Here is a 23804-nt window from a genome sequence, read left to right as displayed (position 1 = left end):
AGTAATTAAAAGATTTATAATACACTGATGTTGAAAAAATTATTTTAATCACAGCAGAGTAAAGTACTTTTTGAGTATTTATAGAAAGGAAATATCGTTGTTCATCAGAAAATAAAATAACTCATTTATCGCTCTTTTAAATGATTATTTTTTGTCTCTCTTCTGTAAGTTTTTGAGACACATACTCATGAGTTATTCTTAACTTTTTTAAGATGTAAAGATTTAATAAAGCTAGTTAACAAAGCAAATTAACATAATTCTACAATTTCTTTTTCAGAATAAAGTTTTTGGATTTCAAAGTTCGGGAAGTTTCAAACATGGTAGACAATTGTGATGGCATGTCTTCGGATCATCCTCCGGGATGTTTCCCAGACCGTCGCCAATAGCCCATTGTGCAGCTCTAGTGCGACGTAAATTAACAACAACAACAACAATCAAACATGGTAGAAACTTAAACACGCCAAGATAATATTTAATTATTTTAACCCTCGAATCTGTAACGTTTACTTCATACATTTATCTAAAAGTAACCAATTAGCTGATAGAATAATCTGAAGATTTTGTGATTGAATTTACAAAGATTTTTGTATTTTACAGAAATATAGAGGGAGCTAGAAGAAGAGTTTAAACTTGTCTGTAACTGCAACATGGAAGTGTAAGTAATTATAATTTTATATGTTTGAGTACATGTCTTATGTTTGATAACATAATAATATCTTTTACTTGCTTATAAATATCTATTAAAGCGAAGTATAAGTTGATTTTATCTGGTTTTTTAATAAATCAATAAAAATAGCATTTGTTATGATATTGTTCAATTATAGATAAACTTACAATAAAGTGTAATAATAATGTTTAGTTCCTAAATCATTTATAACTTATACAAGGTACGTGTGAACTTTCCTCGCACCAATTATGATTATTGATAATACTGAAGCTCTAAAATCATGGTTAACTTCTTGTTTAAGTCGTATTTGTGATGCTGATCCCGCTGCCCTGGCTAAATATGTTTTAGCTCTAGTAAAGAAAGATAAACCTGAAAACGAACTCAGAGAGTTTTGTTCTGACCAATTAGATGTTTTTCTGTTGAAAAACACTAAAGTTTTTGTTGATTTATTGTTTGAAGCTCTGAAAACCAAGTCTTACCTAAGTTCCCCTACTGAAACGCCAGCCGTTGATGCCAAGAGTACCCCTAGTCCATTAGCTATTAATACTGTTACAAAAACTCCTCCTATTTCTACTGAGTATACTAGCATAAATGAAACTGTAAAAAATGTTAAAAAAGAAATTGAGGCTCAGCTAAAGGAAACTTCAAATTCTGATCATTCAAACAGATCCAGATCATCATTTAGAACAAACAGAAGGAGCAAATCACATAGCAGAAGTCCTATTCGAAAATCCAGTAGGCATAGAGACAGGAGTAGAAGTAGGGAGGGTGATTATAGCCACAAAAGATTAAATAGTGATGACGATGAAGATCGTTCAAAATCACATTCTTACCCATCTAAAAAACAGAAGTTGAACAAAACTGGCCGAAATGAGTATTATTCTAAGCCTACTGATGATTATAAAAGAGATGATAAGAGAGGTTTTAAATACAATAAAGATAGAGATCAAACGAATTATGGTTTGGGAGATAGAAATCGATCCAGAACTAAATCTAGGTCACGCAGCAATAGCCGAGACCGACGCCGTTCTAGATCCAGCTCATCAGTCAGATCTACTCGCTCAATATCAAGAGAGCGTATTGATCAGTCAGATAAAATATCTGTCATAAAACATGATGTTAAGCAAATATCAGATCATGGGGATACTGATTATAGACAAAAATCATTGTCAAGTGTAGCAAAGCCTCAATTTAAAAATACTGCTAATTATACCAGCAAAATTACTAAAAGGTGCCAAGATTATGATGAAAAAGGTTATTGTATGCGAGGAGATTTTTGTCCATTTGATCATGGAGACGACCCTATATCAGTTGATGATGTGTCTGTTTTAAATGTAGGAGATAGAGCCAATTCAAAATCTCCCTTACCACCACCATTGCCACCACTTCCACCTTTACCGCCCTTACCACCACCGGGTTATATACCAGAGCCTTATAATCCTGAGGCTCCTGGTATGAATATGGCACCTCGTGAGCATATACCTTATTGGGCAACCCCACCTCCTCATTTACCTCCTCCTCCGTTAATCCCCCCTCCAGCACCTGGAATGCCTAATGTAATTTTCAATATTAATGAACCACCACCTTCGTTCCACAATACCAAACATCACAGGACTCGTGAACTTATCGGAGTTCCGACTGTCGGAAATATCGATTCACGCCTCGTCGTCATTAAAGGCCGAAATAGGAACGACGATAAACCACTAGCAGAGAGTACTGAAAATCTTTACACCCCTGTTGTTGAAAAGAATAAAGTTAATAATTTCTCTCTTTCTGTTGCAGAGAGTGAGGATAAAAAGAAGGGATTCGATTACAACAGATTAGGCCCGAGTCCGAAAAAAGTTTCGAAGTTCAATCCTACCCGTAATACTTTGGAAGTAAGAAAAATTCCCAAGCATATGAACTCTATCGCTATGTTAAATAATCATTTTTCTAAGTTCGGAAGAATCGTTAACTTGCAAGTGAACTTTGAAGGTGATCCGGAAGCGGCATTGATTCAATTTATGACGCATGGAGAAGCTAATTCTGCATATAAGTGCACAGATGCTGTGTTCAATAATAGATTTATTAAAGTATTTTGGCACAATAATGATAAAATTAACAAAATATTGAGCGATACTTCTAATAAAAATTTAGTGCAGTCAGGTTTAAAGAGTAATGTCGATAAAAAGATAACGACCCCCATGGAAGATGCCTCTCAAAGTAGTGATTTATCGAAACTTAACGTCGAAAGGACAGAAAGATCTGTTGTTTACTCTAAACCTAATTTTACGAGAACCGTTTTCAACCCTGCATCCATGAAGAAGACGAACGTTCCTAGTTTATCCTCTGCTTTAGCGAGAAAACCCAAAGAAGAACAACGTAAAGATGCCCTACAAAAGCGTTTAGATCTCCACAAGAAAAAGCAAGAACTTTTAAATTCACAAATTGAAAACCAGAAAAACATATTAGAAAAGTTGGGCAAATGCAAGTCTGATAAGGAACGGGATTTGTTAAAGAAAATGATGCAGGCTCTTAATGAGAAAGTGTCTAGCTTACAAAATGAAGTAAAAAAGGACTCTGAAGAGTTGAAAACTCTCATTAAAACTGCGAATCCAAAATCACCGATTTCAAAAACTGAAGCAGAAAAAGAGCTATTAGATGCCGAGATGGATTTATACAATAAACAGCATGCTGGCGATGATACTGCTGATTTACTATCTAGAGTTCTTGAATTGAAACAAAAGGCTAAAGCATTAGGCCTAATCGATAACTCGCCTCTCGGACAGGCTAAATCGGCGGTCAGACGTGGAAGAGGCCGTTTCATGTCCCGAGGTCTATATAGTAATATTAATTCACGTACTATTGATCGACGTAAAAGTTTGTCTCTTATTAATAAAGAAGAATTAACTAAATCAGCAGTACCTGTGACTGAAGTTGTTAAAATGGATGAGCCCGATTCTAGTTTTAACGATGCTCTTGATCTTCTTGATGAAGCTGCTCTGGATGTTGAGCCAGATGATGAGGAAGAAGAAGACAGTGAAGCGCGCTCTTGGAGACGGTGATTATTTTCTGTAACAGAACTTCTGTTTGACAGTTGGCTAAAGATTATATATAGAATTCAATTGACTTTAAATCTTATTAGTATGGTATCTCCGATATTGTGTGTGTTTTTGAATTGTTCTAATTTTTTGTTGATAATTTTGTAAAAATGAAAATTCCTATAGTCACTTGTGCGGAATATTTGAATAAATATTTTATTTCTCACTTTTTTATTCTAAATGTGTGAAAAAGTTCTAGTTCTATTGATTTTTCAGTGTGATATTCATTTTTATAAATATTTTTACTTTCAACATTGCATATAATTGTTCAGAGGTGACGGTATAATCTATTACATTAAATTATAAATATAGTTTTTAGGCATGTTTCTCATAACTATGAATAAGATAAACAAATCTTTTTATTTAACTTCTTGTTTTCCTCGTTTTTATATTTACTGTTTGATGTGTAAAATTACTTAAGTACATTTTCAAATGGTGGATAATATAATTTTTATATGATTTTTACTTGCAGAACTTATTATTAAAGGTTTTATTATGTATAAAATTTTAAAAGTTAGTATTTAAATTGATTTTGACCACTAATTTTATTTTTGCTAAATTTTAGAACATGGTGGAAAGTAATGTTTCAGAAATTATTATAAAAAGTTTTATTTATTTTTGTAAAATAATTTTAAATTTAATAAGACCATTAATTAATGTTATCATCAGTAGTTTCAGAGAACAAAAAAAGAAAATCTAAATGTCTTGAAGATTTAGAATGTCATTTCTCATTTGTTATTTTTTGAATCTGCAAGAGTGTCTAGTTAAATGTAAAACTAATTGCTTGTGTTCAAAACTATAGCGTAGTTCTTTAAATGATTTCATGTTTTTATTTTACCTTTTTATTGGATAAGGAACTTTTTAATGGAACAAAAATTTCATTTGTCCAATTTACATAATGTTCTAAAAAATGTTGGTAGAATACTCTCTGAAAAGGAATCAAGGGTGCCCAATTTTCCAAATAAAAAATATTTTGTCCTCAATTTTATCTCTTTGTGATATTAATTTTTATGTATGTTCAGGCATCCCATTTTCTAATAATAAATGCAGATATTTAAAAATATATATAAGATTTTGATGTTTGAGCCAACAACTTTTTGTTTAAAATATTTGTGATAGTAGAAAATGATAGTTCTAATTTAGGGATTAGTTTAGGCATATAACTAAACCTTAATAGGAATACAGTAGGGAACCGACTATCCGGAGCCATCGCTATTCCGGATAACTGATTTTTCCGATTTTCTGAATCGCTACAAAAAGCTGTTTTTTTTTTTATTGTTAAATCCAACTAAAAAAAATAATAATATTTGGAAATAATCTTAAAAAGAAGAAAAAACGATGATGTAATACATTAATGATTATTTCCAAAATGATGGTAAGGTAAACATCTTTCAAAAAAGAAAGAAAAATCTTATGAGGAAAAAAAAATTTTAAAAAATGGCGGGAAAATTTATCGAATTTCGTTCCGGTTTTTTGGTTTTCCAATTTCCGTATAACTGGTTCTGTACTGTATTACTTACCCTTAGTAATATAACTAAACATCATTATAGTTTGTTTGTTTTTTGTGAGGAATTTTGGGGTCATATTCTAATTTATTTTCATCAAATGCAGTTACAACTCTTGTAAGGTGTAGGACTGTAATTTCACAATTATTGACTAATTTCATGTAATTTTAAGAATGATCAGTCCCCATCAACAATACAGTAATCTCATCATAGTATTTTCAGTAATAAATTGAGAGATTGTCTACTATAATTACTTTTTCACTAAAATGTTAGGCTGTATTTTCATTTCGAGATCATTAAAACCCTGCTTTGAAATTATTTGGTTAACGAAGTCTTGAATTCAATAACAAATTTTAATTATATATTAGTGTGAGGGAATATTAACTAATTTATACTGCTCTTTTTTTTAATGCAATGGTACTATAAAAAAATTTCATGTATTAATTTGTAACTATTGTGAGTTGTTCAGTATTAATTTTAATTATATATTAGTGTGAGGGAATATTAACTAATTTATACTGCTCTTTTTTTAATGCAGTGCTACTATAAAAAAAAAATTCATGTATTAATTTGTAACCATTGCAAGTTGTTCAGTCTTGGTAAATTTATACTGGAAACTTTGAAAACTTTCTTCTCTGAATAATTTTGAAACAAAAATAGTGTATTTTATTTTTCTTCTGCAATAAAATTGCCTTTTATTACACTTCAATTGAGCTAATTGCACTTTGTTTAGTGCTTTTTGAAAGTATTCTGATATATATCTGGGTTGGGTTTTTGACATTAAAAACTGGTTTTTGACATGACGTATAAAAATCCTGTCAAAACCTGGGTTAAATTTCTTTTTTTACATTTATAGACACTAAATCATGTGCAATACTTGCGTGATATACTACTATAATTATGATTTATTTTATATGTCATATTAAAAAAATATAGCCAAAAGTATTGTAACTATTAATAGGTTTTTATATTGGTAATCTTAATATTTTGAGATCCATATTATAACTATTCAGTTTAAATTGCAAGTAATAACTATGAGCTGTTGACTAATATAAATCTAAATATTGATTTTAAATCTTTTATATTACAATTTAGACAGATTTTTTAGATTAAGTAAAATTTAAAGTGAGACTATAATTGTCTGATCTCTACTTATAATTTTTTTTTATTTATTTATTCTCAATATTTGTTGTTACTAATAATATTCAGTAGAGCAGAATACATCTAACCGTCAAACAAGGCTTTGGTGAAAATTTCTTGTCTAAAAAAATTGCTACCTAATTTTTTGTTAAAAAAGTTGACTTAGTTAAGCTTTTTCTTGTTAAAAAAAGGACATATTAATTAGTGTATTTATTAATTTGAATTCCTTAAGTTTATAAGTATGACCTTAAATTTAATTTATATTACACATATGCTCGTTTATTCGAGAATTGTGTAAAATCAAGTGATTTTTTTTATACATAAACTTTACTTTCCAAAGAAATTTTGAAAAATTTATTGAATTGAAAAAATATGCTAATATTTTTAGGGAAATTTTGTTTCAAAAAGAAACTTTGTTCATAGGGGATAGGCTCTGAGAGTTTTCTGCACTCCTGTTTATATGTGCAATGAATATTTCCAATGTTAGTGAATTAATGTTAATTATATTAATGAGTAATTAGTTAATTGATTAGGGTACTAATCATAATTTACAATAAATATAAACATTTGTTTAAGTTAGTTAATAAATTTTTCAATCGATTTAAGGGTTTAATTATATTTCTATTAATATTTAGTACAGTTATTAGAATATTTTTTCTAATTATATGTTATTTTATTATGTTATAATATCTTAAGTACTTTGTAGTCTATGTAGCTGAGCATCAATCGAAGGAATAGTTTCAAATTTTAGTCTTATTCATACTAAACTGAAAAATGAATGTGAAGTACAGAAAGCTTCAAAACTTCTTTTTTGTAATAGCATGTTTTAGGAATCAGAGGATTTAAAATTGGACTAAATGAAAATTTATTTTAAAAGCAGTGAATACGATGATTGTTGAGATTTTTTTATTGAGCTGATTGTTTTTGTATGTCTATTTTCAATAATTTAACAACTTGACGGATTGCGTAACTTTCAATTTGACACATTTTTATTTATAATTATTTAATATTTTTTACACCAAAATTTGGGGTTTTTACAATCAGTAAATTTTCAACAACAAAAAATTTTAATATCAAAATAATTCAAGAACGTAATTGATTGAACACTTGTAATTTTATATGTATGTTTACTTATAAATACTTCTTATTTAAAATGGCTAATAATTATCCTTACATCAAAATTTTTGGGTTTTTTAAACATGTCAATAAAGGGGCTTTTGGCATGACGGATAAAACCATGGTTAAAACCATCAATTATCAAGAACTTACCTGATATGTATAGTGTTCCAAAAAATGTCCTGATATTATCCTGATTTTTTTTTTAAAATATTGCTTTTTTTTTTTAATTTTTTAAGCCCAATACAAAGCATGGGTACTTGAATCTCTTTGGAAGCCAATTATTCAAAATTTCATTTCGAAGTTTCAAAGAAAAATTTCTTTTGTTTTATTTATTTCATAAAACTGAATATTCATGCTTTGTAACTTAAAAAACGAAAGTTTTCTAGTTAGAAATTCACCTTTTCTTCTGTGAAGGTCATAACTCAGTTGCAAATTGTAATTTTTAAACTGTATTTACTCCATATTATTATTTTTTTGAATATGTTTTATAACTGACGTTGAACAGCTAACCCATTTCTTAGTTTACCACTATCAATGTTCAACTCCCATAGCCTTGTAATTCTGAACCTTGCCTAGGAGGCAAAGAAACTCCTGCATTGAGACAAACTAACCTTCATTGAGGACTTTTTGATGGAACTATCTCGCGTGTGTGTTACATGGAGAGGAAAACCACAGAAATTTTTCTAATTACCCTCCAAGAAAAATTAAAAATTGCTCCAAGCCTAAATGAATAATTCTCTCACATTTCTGAAGAAGAAAAAAGAACATATATTGCATTTTTTAATTAAAACTTTAAAAAAAATTTATAGTTATTTGTGAACATAATGGAAATCTCCCAAATATATTCAGGTTAGTAATATTTTGTAAAACATTTTCAAAATACAAAACCAACGTTTTGAGAAAACAAACCTCTAGAGTAGTAATAGAAGCAATAACTTGGGTTATTTAAGAAGTTAGAGTATTCGATTCGAATTGGTGTATCATTATTATTAACTGAGATTTAAATGGGGAAAAATATTTATAACTCATGTCATTATTAGCGCCCTTGGAAACTCTAGTATTTTTATAAAATTTTAGAAGAATTGATAATAAAATAGAGATGCCCAAGCCAGAGGCTGAACTATATCATTGAGTGGAATAAATCCATCAATTTTCATTTGCCTTATCTGATTGATTATTGATGAATTACCAGTGGACAGATAAGTGAAGTGACGTCAGCTTACACATGTCTATAACTGTTATTATTTAAATTAATTACGCATTACTTTACTTATTTAAGTTAAGCTTTCAATTTCTCAATAAGCCAATACTTTAAAAATTCTTCAATCCAAGTCTTTTTGTATTAAATATTGATCTTGTGGCACATAATTTTAATAAAATTACCGGTCTCTCAATTATTTAACAGAAATTTTTTCATCTCATTTTTACACCTCTTCTGAGTGAGTAAATAATCTATTCCATGTTTCAATAAAATACAATTGAAGATAAAGGGAAAAGAACGGTTTATGAACATGAAACCTGATTCTGAAAATAAATTCGCGCATGGCAGGAGACATTTTTCCATCGAACACAACTATCAAAGAGAAATCCGAAAAATTGAGGAATCTATATTGCAATGACCAAATGTTACATTGACAGTTACAAAGTTTTACTTATTGATGCGTTATCTGAATGTATTTATAAGTCATTTTAATTCTACTTTTATTTATTACATTGCAAATATCTGTATATCCATTCTTTGTACGGGGTAAAAAAAAAATAAAGGTAAATAAATAAATTGGTTTTAATCAGTACTACGCACAGGGTGCTTAGCGTTTTTAAAAAGTGCTTATTTTTTATTTACGTTTTTAAAAAGCCCTTAAAAGTGCTTTTTTTATTCGGTGTTTGTAAAAAGTGCTCTATTTTCTATCTTTAAAAAAGAGATTTTTTCTTTGCCCTTGCAATAGTCGTTTTAAATTGCAAGAAATGCACAATTTTCTCTGCAATATTTATCTGAAACTAGCTATGTAAAGTTTTTGAAAACGATTTTAAATTTCATTCATTTTATGTTTATAAATCAAGAGTTGTAAACGATAAAAAAATAATTTTTATTACTGCCCAGATCTTAAATATGAAATTTTTTTTTTGGAAAGTGATTAAAAATATTTTTTGAGTGCTTAAAATGTACTTGAAAAGTGCTTCTTTTTTGTTGAAAAATCAGGCTACGCACCCTGTACGCAATGTTTACTGCCTACTCAATTAATTCCGATTTTATTTATTTATTTTATCGATTATTATTTTTTACCCTTTTTTGAGACATTATATATTATTAGATGAAGCAAACTACATTTTTGACGGTTCTGCTTGTTGCTCTTTAGGCCTTAACCCTAAAAGAGGACGGCGCCATACCACGGGAGAAACTTTAACAAACTCTCTTTCACCTCCATTACTAATTTAAAAGAAAGAAAAAATGAGTTCAGACTATTTTAGAGTAAGCCATGAAGTTTCAATTGCCAAAAAAAAAAATAACCAAATGGAAACAAATTATAGAAAGAGAACTTCTCCATTGCGTTAATCCTAATTTATTTTCATTTAAATATTTTAAAATTTTCTTTTCAGTATTTGACACTTCATGGCTTACTCTAGGTTTGCCTAGATTCACTTTTCCAATATTTTAAATTACTTATGGGAGTGAAAGAGAATTTGTGACAAAAGTTACCTCCTGGGGTATGGCGTCCTCACCACAAAGATTCGCGTGCAAGGAGATGCCTGTCTCATTTTTAATGTTGCCCTAGAAAAGATTATTAGAAATTCTGGAATAAACACGCTTTGAAAAGACTTCTGAAAAATGCCAGGGCTGTCGCGCCACTGAATGAAACGAAAAGCTCAGCAATTTAGAAAAAAGAAAGAAAAGAAAAAACGTCTATACAATTAAATTTTTAATAATTACATAACGGTCAAACCAATGCGAAAAATTCATTTCTCTAACTTCTCTTCATTCCTCCTTTCCTAATCTAAATGCTGCTTTAAGTTTTGGAACGATCTTTAGAATATAGGGCTAAAATTTTCATTTGTTGTGCCACAAACGCTTTTGAGGTAATAAGAAAGACAAAATACAAACACTGGCATACACAATCTTTCTTTTTAATATGAAAAAAAAAAAAAATTTCGTGAATAAGTATAGAAATTCACAATCTGGAAAAAAATATGAAAACAAGTTTTTTCTTTCTTTTTATCAGTTGATATTAAAGTCTAAGTTCTAGGGCGAAAAAGCCAATAATAATAAGACAGTGCAAAAATCAATGGTTTCACAATTGTGAAACCATTGCCGAATTTCTCTTCTTAAGATATTTATTTATCTTTGAATCTGTGGCATGTGTATTTTGAGTAAAAATCGGGTTCGTGGGCTGGTCCGTATAACTACACAAACTCAACCGCCTCATTAACTCGGCCACTTCTTTCGTAAACGCTTTGTTGTTTCACAAAATTGTATTGAATATGGTACTTGCAACTAATCATATGGTTGTTATTTTATTTTATAACCGATCCAATTCTGAGGTTATGTTTTTCGGTGATTAACTTCGTAACCGTGTGAGTTTGAATTCGATCCAGAAGATAAGAGAACTCTTGGATTAAACATTCGGACAAACTAGCCTTCGTGGAGGACTTTTTGATGAATGTAACCCACATTTGCATTACTCGAAGAGAAAAACCACGAACACCTCCCACGGTTAGACCGACTGCAAAGGGATTGTAATCCATGATCTGTCTACCAATGAGGCTATTTTACGTCAGCATTGTGGTCGGGAGTGGTATTCATGTTAACCAGCCTCCGCTGGGATTCGAACATGGCTCATCTCATTGAGAAACATTCTATCTATTCCCTGAGCAACCGCTACTGTAATAACATGGCTGTGTCTAAAGTTGTTGTGCATGGCGTGATTATGTAGCAACTTTTCGGTTTATATTTGATTGGATACCTGCATGCGACATCACGCGTGGGCGTCGAACCTGATTGACTAACCCACGCAAGGCATCACTTGAAAGTATCCGATTACTGATATTTAAAAGTATCTAAAACACGAGAGAAGAAAAAGAAATTCATATTAATAGCAATCAAATAATTCTTACAATTTTTCACATTAAATGAATAAAAAAATCAAACGAAGAAACTCAAATCGCATAGTATAATGCATAATAAATGCAAAAAATTATGCAAGAGGACAAACTCCTATTGTGCTTAAAGGTTGTTGCCTGAATGCTTACGACGCTACAATTACGTCTTGTCGTTTGGTAGAAGGAATTTAGAAATAATAATAAATCATTTATTGAATAGTTTTTGGCTTTTTGTTTTAAATAAAAGAAGAAGAAATACTCAGCATAAAAAAAAAGTTTATATTTAATAATTGATTTTTGGCAGTCATGACTTAAGTATGTCACTGGGTGGGTTTAGAAATCGTGTAAAAAGTTGGTTTGGCAAAATATTTTACCAAAATTGAAACAAAGTATAGTTTGTCTACGGTAAGAACTCCTTCGCAACAAAGTCTGAGGGTGCCTGCTGCTATGGAAACTAGAATAGCGTATTTCAGGGAGGGTAGCTTCGCTTCACTCTAGGGCTAACAGTAAACCAAAGAAAAAGATTATCTTTCTCTTACCGACCCGACTTAAAACCTCTCCTAGACAATGACCCCACCCCTACTGGAAATAGTTATAACTCGTTACCATAGTCACCGCCACGAGTCCAGACGACTGGGGGAGTTCTTACTTTAGACAAACTATAGTAGTACTTTATTTACGTCGCACTAGAACTGCACAATGGGCTGTTGGCGACGGTCTAGGCAACGCCCAGACGGATAATCCGAAGGCATGCCATCACAATTTTGGTCTTTTGCAGAGAGGGTGACTCCCCTATCTTGCGACGACCTGCGCATAAAGTCGGTCACTTTACGGTAGAAGATTTTAAAGAGGACTGATTCCTAACCAAAGAATATACATTGGAGAAAAAGCTTAGCTTCGATAGACATAATGTAAACCGGTCCGCGGACGCTATATTATTTGCTCTCACTCCTTTCGCGAGATAATCTCATTGGTCATCCAGTCGCCACCCGCTTATTGACCGCTGCCAGTGATGTTTGATTTCGGTGATCTTAAATTTTAATTTTTAAATTAATTGTTGCTTTTAAATTTTAAAACCAACAATTAATATAATTATATATATCATAATATTATAAAATGAAAAGGAGCAGATTTCGCGGAATCATAATTTCTGCGAAAAAGAAACTGGAAAGCACAAAATGCTACTACTTATAGAAAGAAATAAATAAAAAAAATTCATTGACTTTTAAAATTATAAGCAATAACCAGCCCTCATCCGCAAATATATTTATTCGGATTTATTAAATCCCCACGTTATTAACTCGAGTAGGTGGAGCGCTTTCTATAATTTAAAAAAGTGAGCATATTTCATTTTACTCTTAAAAATACTTAAAAATCTAGTCGATTTTTATACTGGCTTCCGGTTCGCATTAATCCCATTCTTTACAACAACAAAAATATTCCTAGTTGTAGATTTGTTGGAATCCCTTTACCGTAGGGCTCACCGTGAGACGTTTTCGAGGTTTTTTATTCCTTATAATACAAATTCGGGTTTTTTTTTTCCAAAAATTTACCACAGAACTAAATTTATTCCAACAGAGATGTCCAAGCCAGAGCTGAACTACGTCTAACTATTATCATTCAATTGATTACCGTAATATTGTGGCTGTTAATTTAAACCAGCTGTTTACACTGTTACTTTGAAAGGAAACTTATTAAAATTTGGAATTATTGCCAGCTACTGATTGATCATTGATAAATTTTTTAAGCTGGTCTTAAATGACACCTCTTAAATGATACAAAAATTTCCCTGTCAACTGAGTTGAATTTTAAAGTCGAAGATTGGTGATTGGCAAATCCGAATAAGATGTGCTGTTTAATGTGGCTGATAAAAAATATTTGAAGAAAACATAATATTAGTTTATTTAGAAAATTCCTAATCAGAATGCAACTTTTGTTTAATGCATTTAAATGATTAAAATAAAATTTCTATGCATATACTGATCATGTAAATGCGAAAATCATCATTGTGAATTTATTTTCTTATTGTTACAGGATCAACGAACGTGCGGCTTTGTTGTCAAATGCTGAAGTAAGAATTGTTTTTGTTCCATATACTGTTAATAAGAATATAATATATAAGCGACGTTAATAAGAATATATTTTGATTAAATTTTTATCAAAATTAAGTATTCAAAGATTCGATTTAAAAAGAAATTATTATCATTAGTGTTTTGCTCTATAAATAGCAGCTAACAATTAGCTCTTGATATATTTGAAATCATTGTTAATCTTTTTTAATGAGAAAAAAAAGCTATAAATTTTTTTAACCGTTTTATAATTGTATCATTAACCGTTTTCTCATTATGTTTCATAATTTTATTAAAGATTATTTTTAAAAGTATATCGACCTTTTGTTCTGACATTGGTTTAGTGGAAGTGTTTTTGGTAGTACTCGTTAATAATAATTGGAAACTTTTTAATTAATTACATACCCTTTCACGAAAGAGCGACGTTGGTTGTTTTTATAAAAAGCCAAAGCATTTTTTATTATTAAGCGACGTTAAACAGGTAAAGACTGCTTCATCAAACAGTTTTTGGAAGCCTGTTTTTACTTATTTTGTATAACTTTTTCCTAAAGAATCCTAGTATAAAAAAACAACATCGAAACTTCCTTTTTCTAATGCTTATGTTGTTCCCTTCCAAAATTATCATCATTTTTTATCTACAAGGAATTTTATTCAAACACATAGTTGCCAATATCATTTTGTTCGTCATCATATGAAATCGTAATGCAGTCTCATTAATTCCTGTTTGCTTGAATAAATCAGAAAATACGGTGACTTTCGCTATTTTTTAATTTCTAGATATTGCTTTCTCCTAATAAATTTCTTAAAAATTGTATTTTTTCAAAACGGCCAAGGAAGGCAAAAAGCTAATAATAATATTTCCAAAAGTCAAGCTGCCATATTTCAAAGCAAATTTTGTATAAAAAGCTACTAATACACGTAATAGAATTCTGTTTATTTCTATTAATTCTTAACCGAGTAGCAAAATAATATGGGACTTCATATTAAATGAATTTATCGAACTTAAATTCATTTTTTTTATTTAATAATTTTTTCTAAGATTTGTGTTATTTATAATATATATTATTTTTTTGCAGGTTTTTAGCCTTCTTGAAACATTAAAATCTGATTTAAAAGAATCAAAATATTCGCAGCGACTCAATAAAAATGAGAAAGAAAAGGGGAAAGAGCGATTAAATACAATAGTTTATGAGGTAAGTTAACTTTTGTTATAAATTAATGCCTGCGAGCGACGACAATTTGTGGGTAAATCGTGGCATTCCTCGATTCAGAAGCCAATCATGTTTGACACACACTCGTGACGTCGCTTACAAGTATCCAATTAAATTTGATTTAAATCGCATGGTTGGGCGTGGAATCACGTTTTCTTCTTTTCGAATAGTAGGAACCCATTTGTAATGAACATAGTTTTTATGCATACATTTTTGATGGTCTCTTTGAACGAAGATACCTAAATGATACTATTAAATCGAAATCTTATGAAATTTTATTCGCGTAAATTTAATTTTAATTTAAATCATTTATCACAAGGGAAGGTAAAATGTTTAATTTCATGAAGAAATTTAAAAAAAAAAAATTTTTTTTTTTGAAGCACGAATGGATTATGTGTTTCATAGGCTCTGCGCGGTGTTGTATTTGTTGCATGATCACTGATCAGATTCGATTCTACCATTATAAAGTCAACTTTTTCTTTGTTATTTAATATATATTTTATGCAATAGAGCGTTTTTTAATAACTTATGCAATTCAACCAAACGAAGATTCACTCATTATTATGGGTAAATGGAATACGTATTCAAGAAAGAAACGAATGATAATGCCCCGAGGCAATCGTATTTCACAGCACGTTTGAGCACAAACACTGTGCCAATACAGAATACGATATGATTGGGGATTAACGTGACACATTGTGCTGAGACTTGAGTTGAGTAGCGTACTTTCTTTTTCTAGTTTTTTTTAGTTTATAATACTTTTTTGACTCCTTTGGATTCAACACACAAAATTTCCTAATTCAAAAATTATTGCAAACAAATTATTGATTTATTTTGTGTGTCAGTTATGGATGGTGTTTTCTACACTAGAAAGCTCTGCAAGCTCTTTACTGCCTATACTTCCGGGTTACTACTGATACTTTGAGGCCATTTGGCTTATTGTGCTTTGAGACTGTCTTGAGTAGTATACATAGCATTTGTTACCCGATTTATTATTTGTGTTTACAACGCAGTGGCGTAGCGAGGGGTGGGCAAGGGGGGGCATCATGCCCCGGGCGCTACTCACAAAGGGGCGCCAAATGGTCCGCAAAACAAAAAATTGCTGGATAATTTTTTTTTAATTATAATTGATTTCTGGAAAATATATTTAAATTAGTGCCAGTGTAATATAATAAATGTTAATTCATAAATATTATTCATAATATTTAATTCATATTAAATATTATATTAAATTCATATTCATATTAAATATATTTCAATATTTAATTCACGTCCTTGTCATCGCGCTCTGCTTAGAATAAAAATGAAATGTTATTAAATATTATATATAAGTTTAATGTCAGCATAAATTATATTGTACATTTCACTATGTTACTACCTTTCAAGTTCAAGGCATTCTTGGTAAGTAATAAATCAAATAAGATTACTTACTACATCTACTCGACGCTTCTATTATTAAGTGAATAGAGTATGAAAAAATTCGTTAACAGAAAAATTTGTTGTTCTCATATTTGTCACCACAGATTCAAAATCAATTCATTCATCTTCTGGCATCTACAGTTCGAAATCAACTAACAAACGATATCAAAAGAAATAAATATTATAGACTTTTGTTTGATTCAACTCCTGATATCTCTCATCGAGAACAAATGTCCCAAGTCGCTAGGTATGTAGATGCTGATTTTATCAATAAAAAAGTTTCCATCAAAGAATCTTTTTTGAGTTTTATTGAAATACATGCTAAAGATGCAGCCTCGATCGAAAATACAATTTTAGAGAAATTAAATTACGATGAAATTTCATTAACAAACTGCAGATCACAATGTTACGATAATTCTGCCGTGATGGCAGGTCACACATCTGAAACGCGATGGAGCGCTAGAATACAAGCGGTTATCGTTATCATCTATGGGCTAGAGAATATAAAAGAACTAATAGAAAAGTTAGCAGAGCACACTACCACTACAAGTGACAACAGAAGTGAAGCTATAATTCTGTTGCAAAATATACTAACCTTTAGTTTTATAACTTTACTTCATTTCTGGTATGAAATCTTAAGAAGGATTGATCGTGTGCAGCTCAGATTACAAGATCCTAGAATGAATTTTAGAGAAGTATTCCATGATCTTGAATCATTAGCGACTGAACTAGCCGAAATGTGAGACAAGCTCTGTAAAGAGGTAATAGAAAAAGCAGAGTCTCTTTGTGAAAAATGGGATATGGATACAACAATACGTGCCTGGAGAATTGGCTATGGTGGTCTTTCCGCAGAAAGTGAAATTTCTCGCGTTATGAAAAGCACTCTTGATCGTCTCCAACAAGAAATGTGTACACGATTAAGTGACCTTAATTTCAAATTTGGATTTCTACTAGACGTTGAAAATTTATTAAACAAGGATAATGTTGATAACGACCTCGAAAAAATTTTTAAAATCTGGGTGAATTTTATAATACAGATTTCAATGTAATAGAACTTTTTATCAAAATATGTGACAGCAAAATGTTACTCCGCAGTAGAAAAGAAATTAATCCTAAAACTCCATTAGGATTTCTTACTTTTATAATCAATCTCGAATGAAGAAGATGTTTTTCCAAATCTGAGAGCGGCATTTCAAATACTCCTGACTATCTCAGTATCAATTGCTAGCTGCGAACGTTCATTCAGCAAATTAAAATTAATTTTGACAGATCGCCTAAGTGACCTAGCATTTTTAAGTGTGGAAAGAGAAAAATTTTAAGTGATCAATTTTGATGATATTATTGATACATTTGCTTCATCAAAAGCACGGAAAATTTAGACATAGTAATAGTTTTAATAATGTATTATAATCATATGATTATTAAATATATGTATCTCCTTAGAGATAATAAATATTTACTTTTTTATTGTTTAAAAACTGCGTGTTTTTAAAATATTTCTTTATAAATATGTAAAATAAATAATAGGTATCTTTTGAACTAATTCTAGATGATCATATACATTTCAAAATCTAGTCTTGCTCTCTCAACTACATTTTTTGTCTCAAATTTAAAGCCTAGCTTGAGTCTATGACTTTATTTATTAATTTGCTATAATCCAAGTCGCCTATATATAAACCATATATATTTTGCATATAATATTATATGGTTTTCGAATGGGGGGGGGCGCTAAAAGGGTATTGTGCCCCGGGCGCGAGTTAAGCTCGCTACGCCACTGTTACAACGAGTTCTAAATCTAAAACTCGAAGTGGCTCTTGCTGTGTTGCTTAACATTTGAAAACTTAAAATTGGAAAAAGAAGAAGAAAAAAACAAGAATCGTTATTATTCATTTCTTATCTTGGCAACAATATACTTCGAAATTTAAACCTAAATGATACTTCGGAATTCGAAACTTCGAAATTTAAACCTAAATGATAATTTGTAAAATACACTTAGTCTCGCGCAGCTCGAACAATATGCTAACAATAACGTATTTTGGTGCATGGCTTGCAACATGAACAAACAGTAAAACAAATAAAACTAACAAATAAAAACAGTAAAACAAATAAAACTAACTAAACAAATAAAAAGAGGCCCAATCAAAACTGCCAAAAAAGGGAGTTCTTTCTAAATCTAGCAACCATGTCATCTTTTTTTAAAACAATATATCGATAAACAACTAAAATATATTTTCTTTCCAAACTCACCAGAATTATTTGATATCATTATTATGAAATTCAACAGATTTGAGCTATGAAATTATAAAATTTATTTCTTTTATTGCAAACAAAATTATCTGTTTGAAAATATTGCCACGCAGAATAAGCTGTAGTAAGAGGCTGTCTAACTGGAAGTTGAGCAGGTAAAGAGTTCGAGATTGTTGTTTACATTTATATTGAAAGCACCACCCATAGATATTAAAGTCAAAGCTTGTCATTAAGTGTTGATTTTAAGATTTCCTTTTTAAAAAAAAAAAGATATTTAGGAGGATTAAACTATGAAAATATTTTTGTGCGTACTTTTAGATACTTAAATTCTATTTAAATTCGAACTGTACATATTCTAAAAATGGTATGATACAACGAAGACTAGCATGGCTCCCGCGCAAGGATGATTTGCAAAATCGAGAAGCTTCTTATATTTTATTTTCAGTCAAAATAGCACAATAGTTAAAGAACTGGACAGACACAGATTCTATTCTTGGCGAAGTCTACTCAGCTTCAGAAGCATACTAGGGAAAGTAAAGGCGGCTGGTGCGTTATGCTGACCACATTATTTGACGTCATTTTATCGCCGATTTTGAAATAGTGGGACGACGAACTGGCTGTTGAGAAAATGCTTTGCTTTTTAGTTTAAACTAGGAGTGCACAACCTTTTAGAGTGAAGGGCCACTTGCACAGCAGGTTGGCTAACGAAGGGCCGCACATGTATTTAGACATGTTAATGACAAATGTAATAATGTTTATTTAAACATTATAGTTCCATTTTTTTATCAATAAAAAAAACTTGCTATTGCTATCATATGAACAATAGATTTATCAAAATAAATAAACATTGAAGAAAAGAAAAAAAAATTTTTATCATATCATGCAATATGAAAACTTATTTTAGAATTAAATTCTAATAAATTAAAAAAAAAAAACTGCGATTCCCACTGAAGGAAAGTAGGAAAAAGTTTAGTCGTAATTAAGTAATATAAATTCAAATTAAATATTTTAATTGAAGAAAATTTATAGGTTTTAAACAAAAGCCTAAAATAAAAACAAAACAGAGATAGTTCAATTTTTAATCGCACTTTGTTTAATTGCACTTTGTTCGCACTAAATTTTTTTAAATTTTTTTAAAATTGTGTTTAGAAGCTCTCGCGGGCCGCACTTCAGTAGTCGAAGGGCCGCATTTGGCCCGCAGGTTGTGCACCCCTAGTTTAAACTATCATATTTAGAAAAAAAAATTATAGTTAAATTTTTTACCCTACTTACTATAGTCGATAAACATATTTAAGAGATTTTTTTTAAAGACATTGTTTATCATGTTCATATTTCTTTAATTATTCATTGTGCATTATTTTTTAGACTTTTAAATACCTAGAAGAAATGCCCTGTGCTTCACAATCAGAAGAGTCGATCAAAAACTTTTTGATTGCTATTGCTCCTTATGAACTAACCAAGTATGTCAACGACTATTTTGCACACATGTGAATATTTTTATAAATGTATGTACAAAGTATTCTGTAATCACAGTTCTTAATATATGTTTTTAGAATCCTTAACAAAAATGAAGCTAAAAAAAGTTAACACACCTTCAAATTTACTTTTAAAATTCGAAGTCTGACAATCACTATTAAGGAAGATGGATTGAAAATATCAAAATCACAGGAAGCAGACAGGAGTTATAAGACAATCATCAGAAACACCACCACGTATCATTCCACAGTCTAACTCTTTTTGAGAAGAGTTTAATAATAACTAAACTACTAAAACCTTATTTTTCTGTTTTAATACCATAAAAAATTGTTTATTTTAAGAAAAAAAAGTTCTAAATACTAACTTAGACTGTTATTAAAATAAATTAATTGAGTAAAATTAAAAACAAATGAAGAAAACTGGTCAAAACTTAAAGAAAGAATAATAAGATTAATGAAGTGAAATAGCATAATTCAGCTAATAAAAGAATTTAAATTGAGGCAAATATGGCGATTAAAAATGTTTCTACTGTTTTTAACTTTTATTAATATGTTAATGTAGAAACAATTATGTTAAAAATGTAGCAAGCGTAACTTGAACCTTAAGGTATTGAAAAAATAAAGAAACACTTATCATTTATCTAATTTTGTGTTTTCTTATTGTTTGATTTTTCATACATGTTTTTCGTTTTTAGAGCTGAAAAACTGCAGTTACTAAATCTTCAGCCTAAAAGTCTAGTGGAAATCCAATTAGTAAGTTCCTTTTGAAATTTTTTTTAAGAGTATGGCACATTCATTTGCATGATTAATAATTAACTACATGAGTTAAAAAGAGTTTTGAGAGGTAAAAACAGCCGGTGTGCAATTCTGACCTTATCATCACTATCATACTATTACTCTCGAAATTGTGGAGCCTTAACTTCCACTACGCTCATAGACAACAATTATTACTGTTGTAAGAGTTCTTTACTTCAATTATTAAATAGTGTAAATTATAATGGTTTTCCTGATCTTAAAATTAACATGTGACTAGCACCTATAACTTACTGTTCCCCCCCTTTTTTTTATAACGTCTCCCAATCCTAATACAGAAATAAATTCTTTTTTACGTTTAGATTGAAATAAATAAATAAACAATATTTACTTTTTCCACCAAGTTAATTAATGCATTTCTTTTTTTAAAAAAACTACACTTTTCTGCTTTTCTATTCTATTTCCTATTTTTTATATACAATAAGGAAAATAATTTAATTTTTTTTATTTCCAGATAAATAAATAAAAATATTCTAAAAGCCACACAATTAAACAAAATAAAATACTTACCTCTTGCGTATGTCTCTAACCAAACTTTACATAATAATTTCTCAGAAGAAAAAAAAATTATTTATTAGCAAATGTGAAAACTGATATAGGTAGTTAACAGAAAAGCAGTTGCTATTCTGTTTTATACCAACACAACATTATATACAAAAAGTAACAAAATTAAAACATCTCATAAATTAAGTCTTATGGGTGAAAATGGAGGAATTACTAGAATGATTTAAATTTTGATCAAAATGTATCTATTTTTTATGTTTTTAGCTGATTGAAGAGTGTGAAGAACGATTTACGGAAGATCAGATGAATGATATCTTGAATGTTGTTGCAGAAACACTTTCATCTAGTACAGAAAATGAAGAAGGCAGTTATGAAGAGAATTAAATGTTAGTTTGTTTTGGACGATTAAACTTTTTTTTTTTAAAAAAATGCTATTCTATATTTATTTAATTAAGAAAATGGTTTTCATTGGTGGTGTGGAATAGAAATCCAATATTTGATATTTTTTCCCCATTTCTTTTTTGTCATCTGATCAGTGTTTTCACTACAGCGTGAGAACGCGAGAATCTCGCATATTTTTTTCTTTTCTCGCATTAAAAAATGACTACCGCGAGAAATTCGCGCATTCTATAAATCAATTTCAAAATTCGCGAATTCCTCGCATTTTGAAAAAAGTTTCGCATTACGTCATTTAGAATAAAATCCGTTTCTTCTTTCTTCCTGTATCTTTCTTTATTTTCAACATCTGCGACGTTATCTAAACTCCTGTTTGTGAAAATTGCAACACCATGAAGGAATCGTCATAATTGAATGAAATTTAATACATAGTTGAGTGGTAGTGGTACAAATAAATGATTAAACTTTCAAAGCAGACAAACAATAACAAGAGATCGAAATCTGTATTTTGTGTAACCACCACGGTCCGCGATAAGTGCTGCTACACGACATGGCATGGAGTCAAGCAAACTTTGAATGTCTGTCTGAGGAAGAGAATTCAATACTGCTTGTATGCGTACCCAAAGTTCGTCTGTAGAAGCAAAAGGCCGAGGATTACGAGCGAGACTCCGACCAACGAAATCCCACACATGTTCAATCGGTGACATATCCGGGGAATACGCCGGCCAAGGAAGAAGTTGTACCTGTAGCGATGCAAGGAAGGATTGAACAGTCCTAGCAATATGAGGGTGGGCATTGTACTGTTGAAATACAGCACCTGGCAAGGCTTGAAGGAAGGGAACATCTTGGGCAGTGTTTTCACTACAGCGCGAGAACGCGATAATCTCGCATATTTTTTTCTTTTCTCGCATTAAAAAATTATTACTGCGAGAAATTCGCGCATTCTATAAATCAATTTCAAAATTCGCGAATTTCTCGCATTTTGGAAGAAGCTTCGAATTACGCTATTTAGAATAAAATCCGTTTCACTTTTCTTCCTGGATCTCTCATCATTTTCAACTTTTGCTCCGTTATCTAGCTTCCCTATTTACCAGTATTGTTCAGAACCTTTTTGAACAACAGAACACTACCAAACCACGGAACCCCTTTCAGAACACATTTCTCTGCAACCACGTGTTTACCGTAGGTAAGGTTTTTTCATGTAAGATGTTCAAATTTTTTATGCACTAATGTAAGATGGACAAATACCTAGTAAAGGCAAAATCTTCTATGATGATGCAGCAGGAATATTCAATGCTTTAAAAAATAGAAGACGTTAAAAATGTATTATAATAAAAGAAATGATTTTTTTTCCAAGTCTATTTGTGTTTTTTAAGTTTTTGGAAATCTCACTTAACTTTCTGAAATCTCACCCTGTTTTTGAGAAAGGGTGAGAAATTCTCCCCCATTTTTTTTCTATGATGAAAACACTGTCTGATATATATGCAAAAATATTCAAGGCGGTCGCATACACTTAGAATATAAAATCCCTGACTTTTACAAACTATTGTTATAAAACTTATTTAATTTTTAAAACTAATGGCATCATTTTTCAGTTAAGTCCCATTCATTAATATAAAACTTTTTTACTTCCTTTTGAAGTTAAAAATTATTTTAAAAAAAAATACATACTAGAATATATAGCATAAAAAGATGTAGGTAGATAGCAAACTCGTAGCAATAATAGTACATAGATCTTAACATAATTATGGAGGAAAAAAAAGATTTCAAAAAGATGGTTCTTTCCAGGTCTACTACACTACATAAAACATTGACACTTAGAATAAAAAATCCCTGACTTTTACAAACAATTTTTTATAAACTCATTTCACTTTTAAAACTGATGGCATAAATGTAGGATAAAGGGGGTGAAGCGAGGGTTTCTCAAAAATAAAGAAGACGTGTTAAACTTAATAAAAATATATTATAACAAAATAATCTGATAAGCTACAATTTCCACTGGCATCCTCCTCGAGCCAGTCATTCCAACTCCATGGTGTAACTGTAAAGGAAGAGTAAATGTAG

At 30.3% G+C, this 23804-nt stretch overlaps 2 protein-coding genes and 1 non-coding gene across 5 annotated transcripts; all 3 read left to right on the top strand.

The window, feature by feature from the left end:
• Nucleotides 1-277: 277 nt before the first annotated feature.
• Nucleotides 278-23096, top strand: Polr3I (RNA polymerase III subunit I). 3 transcript variants are annotated; one of them, XM_087161260.1, is made up of 7 exons: nt 278-443; nt 598-655; nt 13641-13677; nt 14752-14868; nt 19918-20012; nt 20723-20780; nt 21609-23096. In XM_087161260.1, the coding sequence occupies exons 2-7, from the start codon at nt 648-650 to the stop codon at nt 21726-21728; spliced, it is 435 nt and encodes a 144-aa protein (XP_087017386.1). In that variant the 5' UTR covers nt 278-443; nt 598-647; the 3' UTR covers nt 21729-23096. The 3 variants fall into 3 exon arrangements, with proteins under 3 accessions (XP_087017386.1, XP_071038491.1, XP_042908714.1); XM_071182390.2 differs by having other exon boundaries at nt 304-526; XM_043052780.3 differs by lacking the exon at nt 278-443 and having other exon boundaries at nt 544-655.
• Nucleotides 662-3913, top strand: LOC107445654 (RNA-binding protein 26). The gene has a single exon (XM_016060097.2). It carries the CDS (start codon nt 916-918, stop codon nt 3709-3711), a length of 2796 nt encoding a protein of 931 aa, XP_015915583.1. The 5' UTR covers nt 662-915; the 3' UTR covers nt 3712-3913.
• On the top strand, nt 18884-18990 carry LOC122271457 (U6 spliceosomal RNA). The gene has a single exon (XR_006226384.2). It is a non-coding gene; the product is annotated as a U6 spliceosomal RNA (small nuclear RNA).
• Nucleotides 23097-23804: the final 708 nt, after the last annotated feature.

Source organism: Parasteatoda tepidariorum, chromosome 4, assembly GCF_982258835.1.
Source record: "Parasteatoda tepidariorum strain Cologne lab strain chromosome 4, Ptep-v5.0, whole genome shotgun sequence".
NCBI classification, from domain to species: Eukaryota; Metazoa; Arthropoda; class Arachnida; order Araneae; family Theridiidae; genus Parasteatoda; species Parasteatoda tepidariorum.
This window is presented reverse-complemented; position numbering and strand designations above follow the sequence as displayed.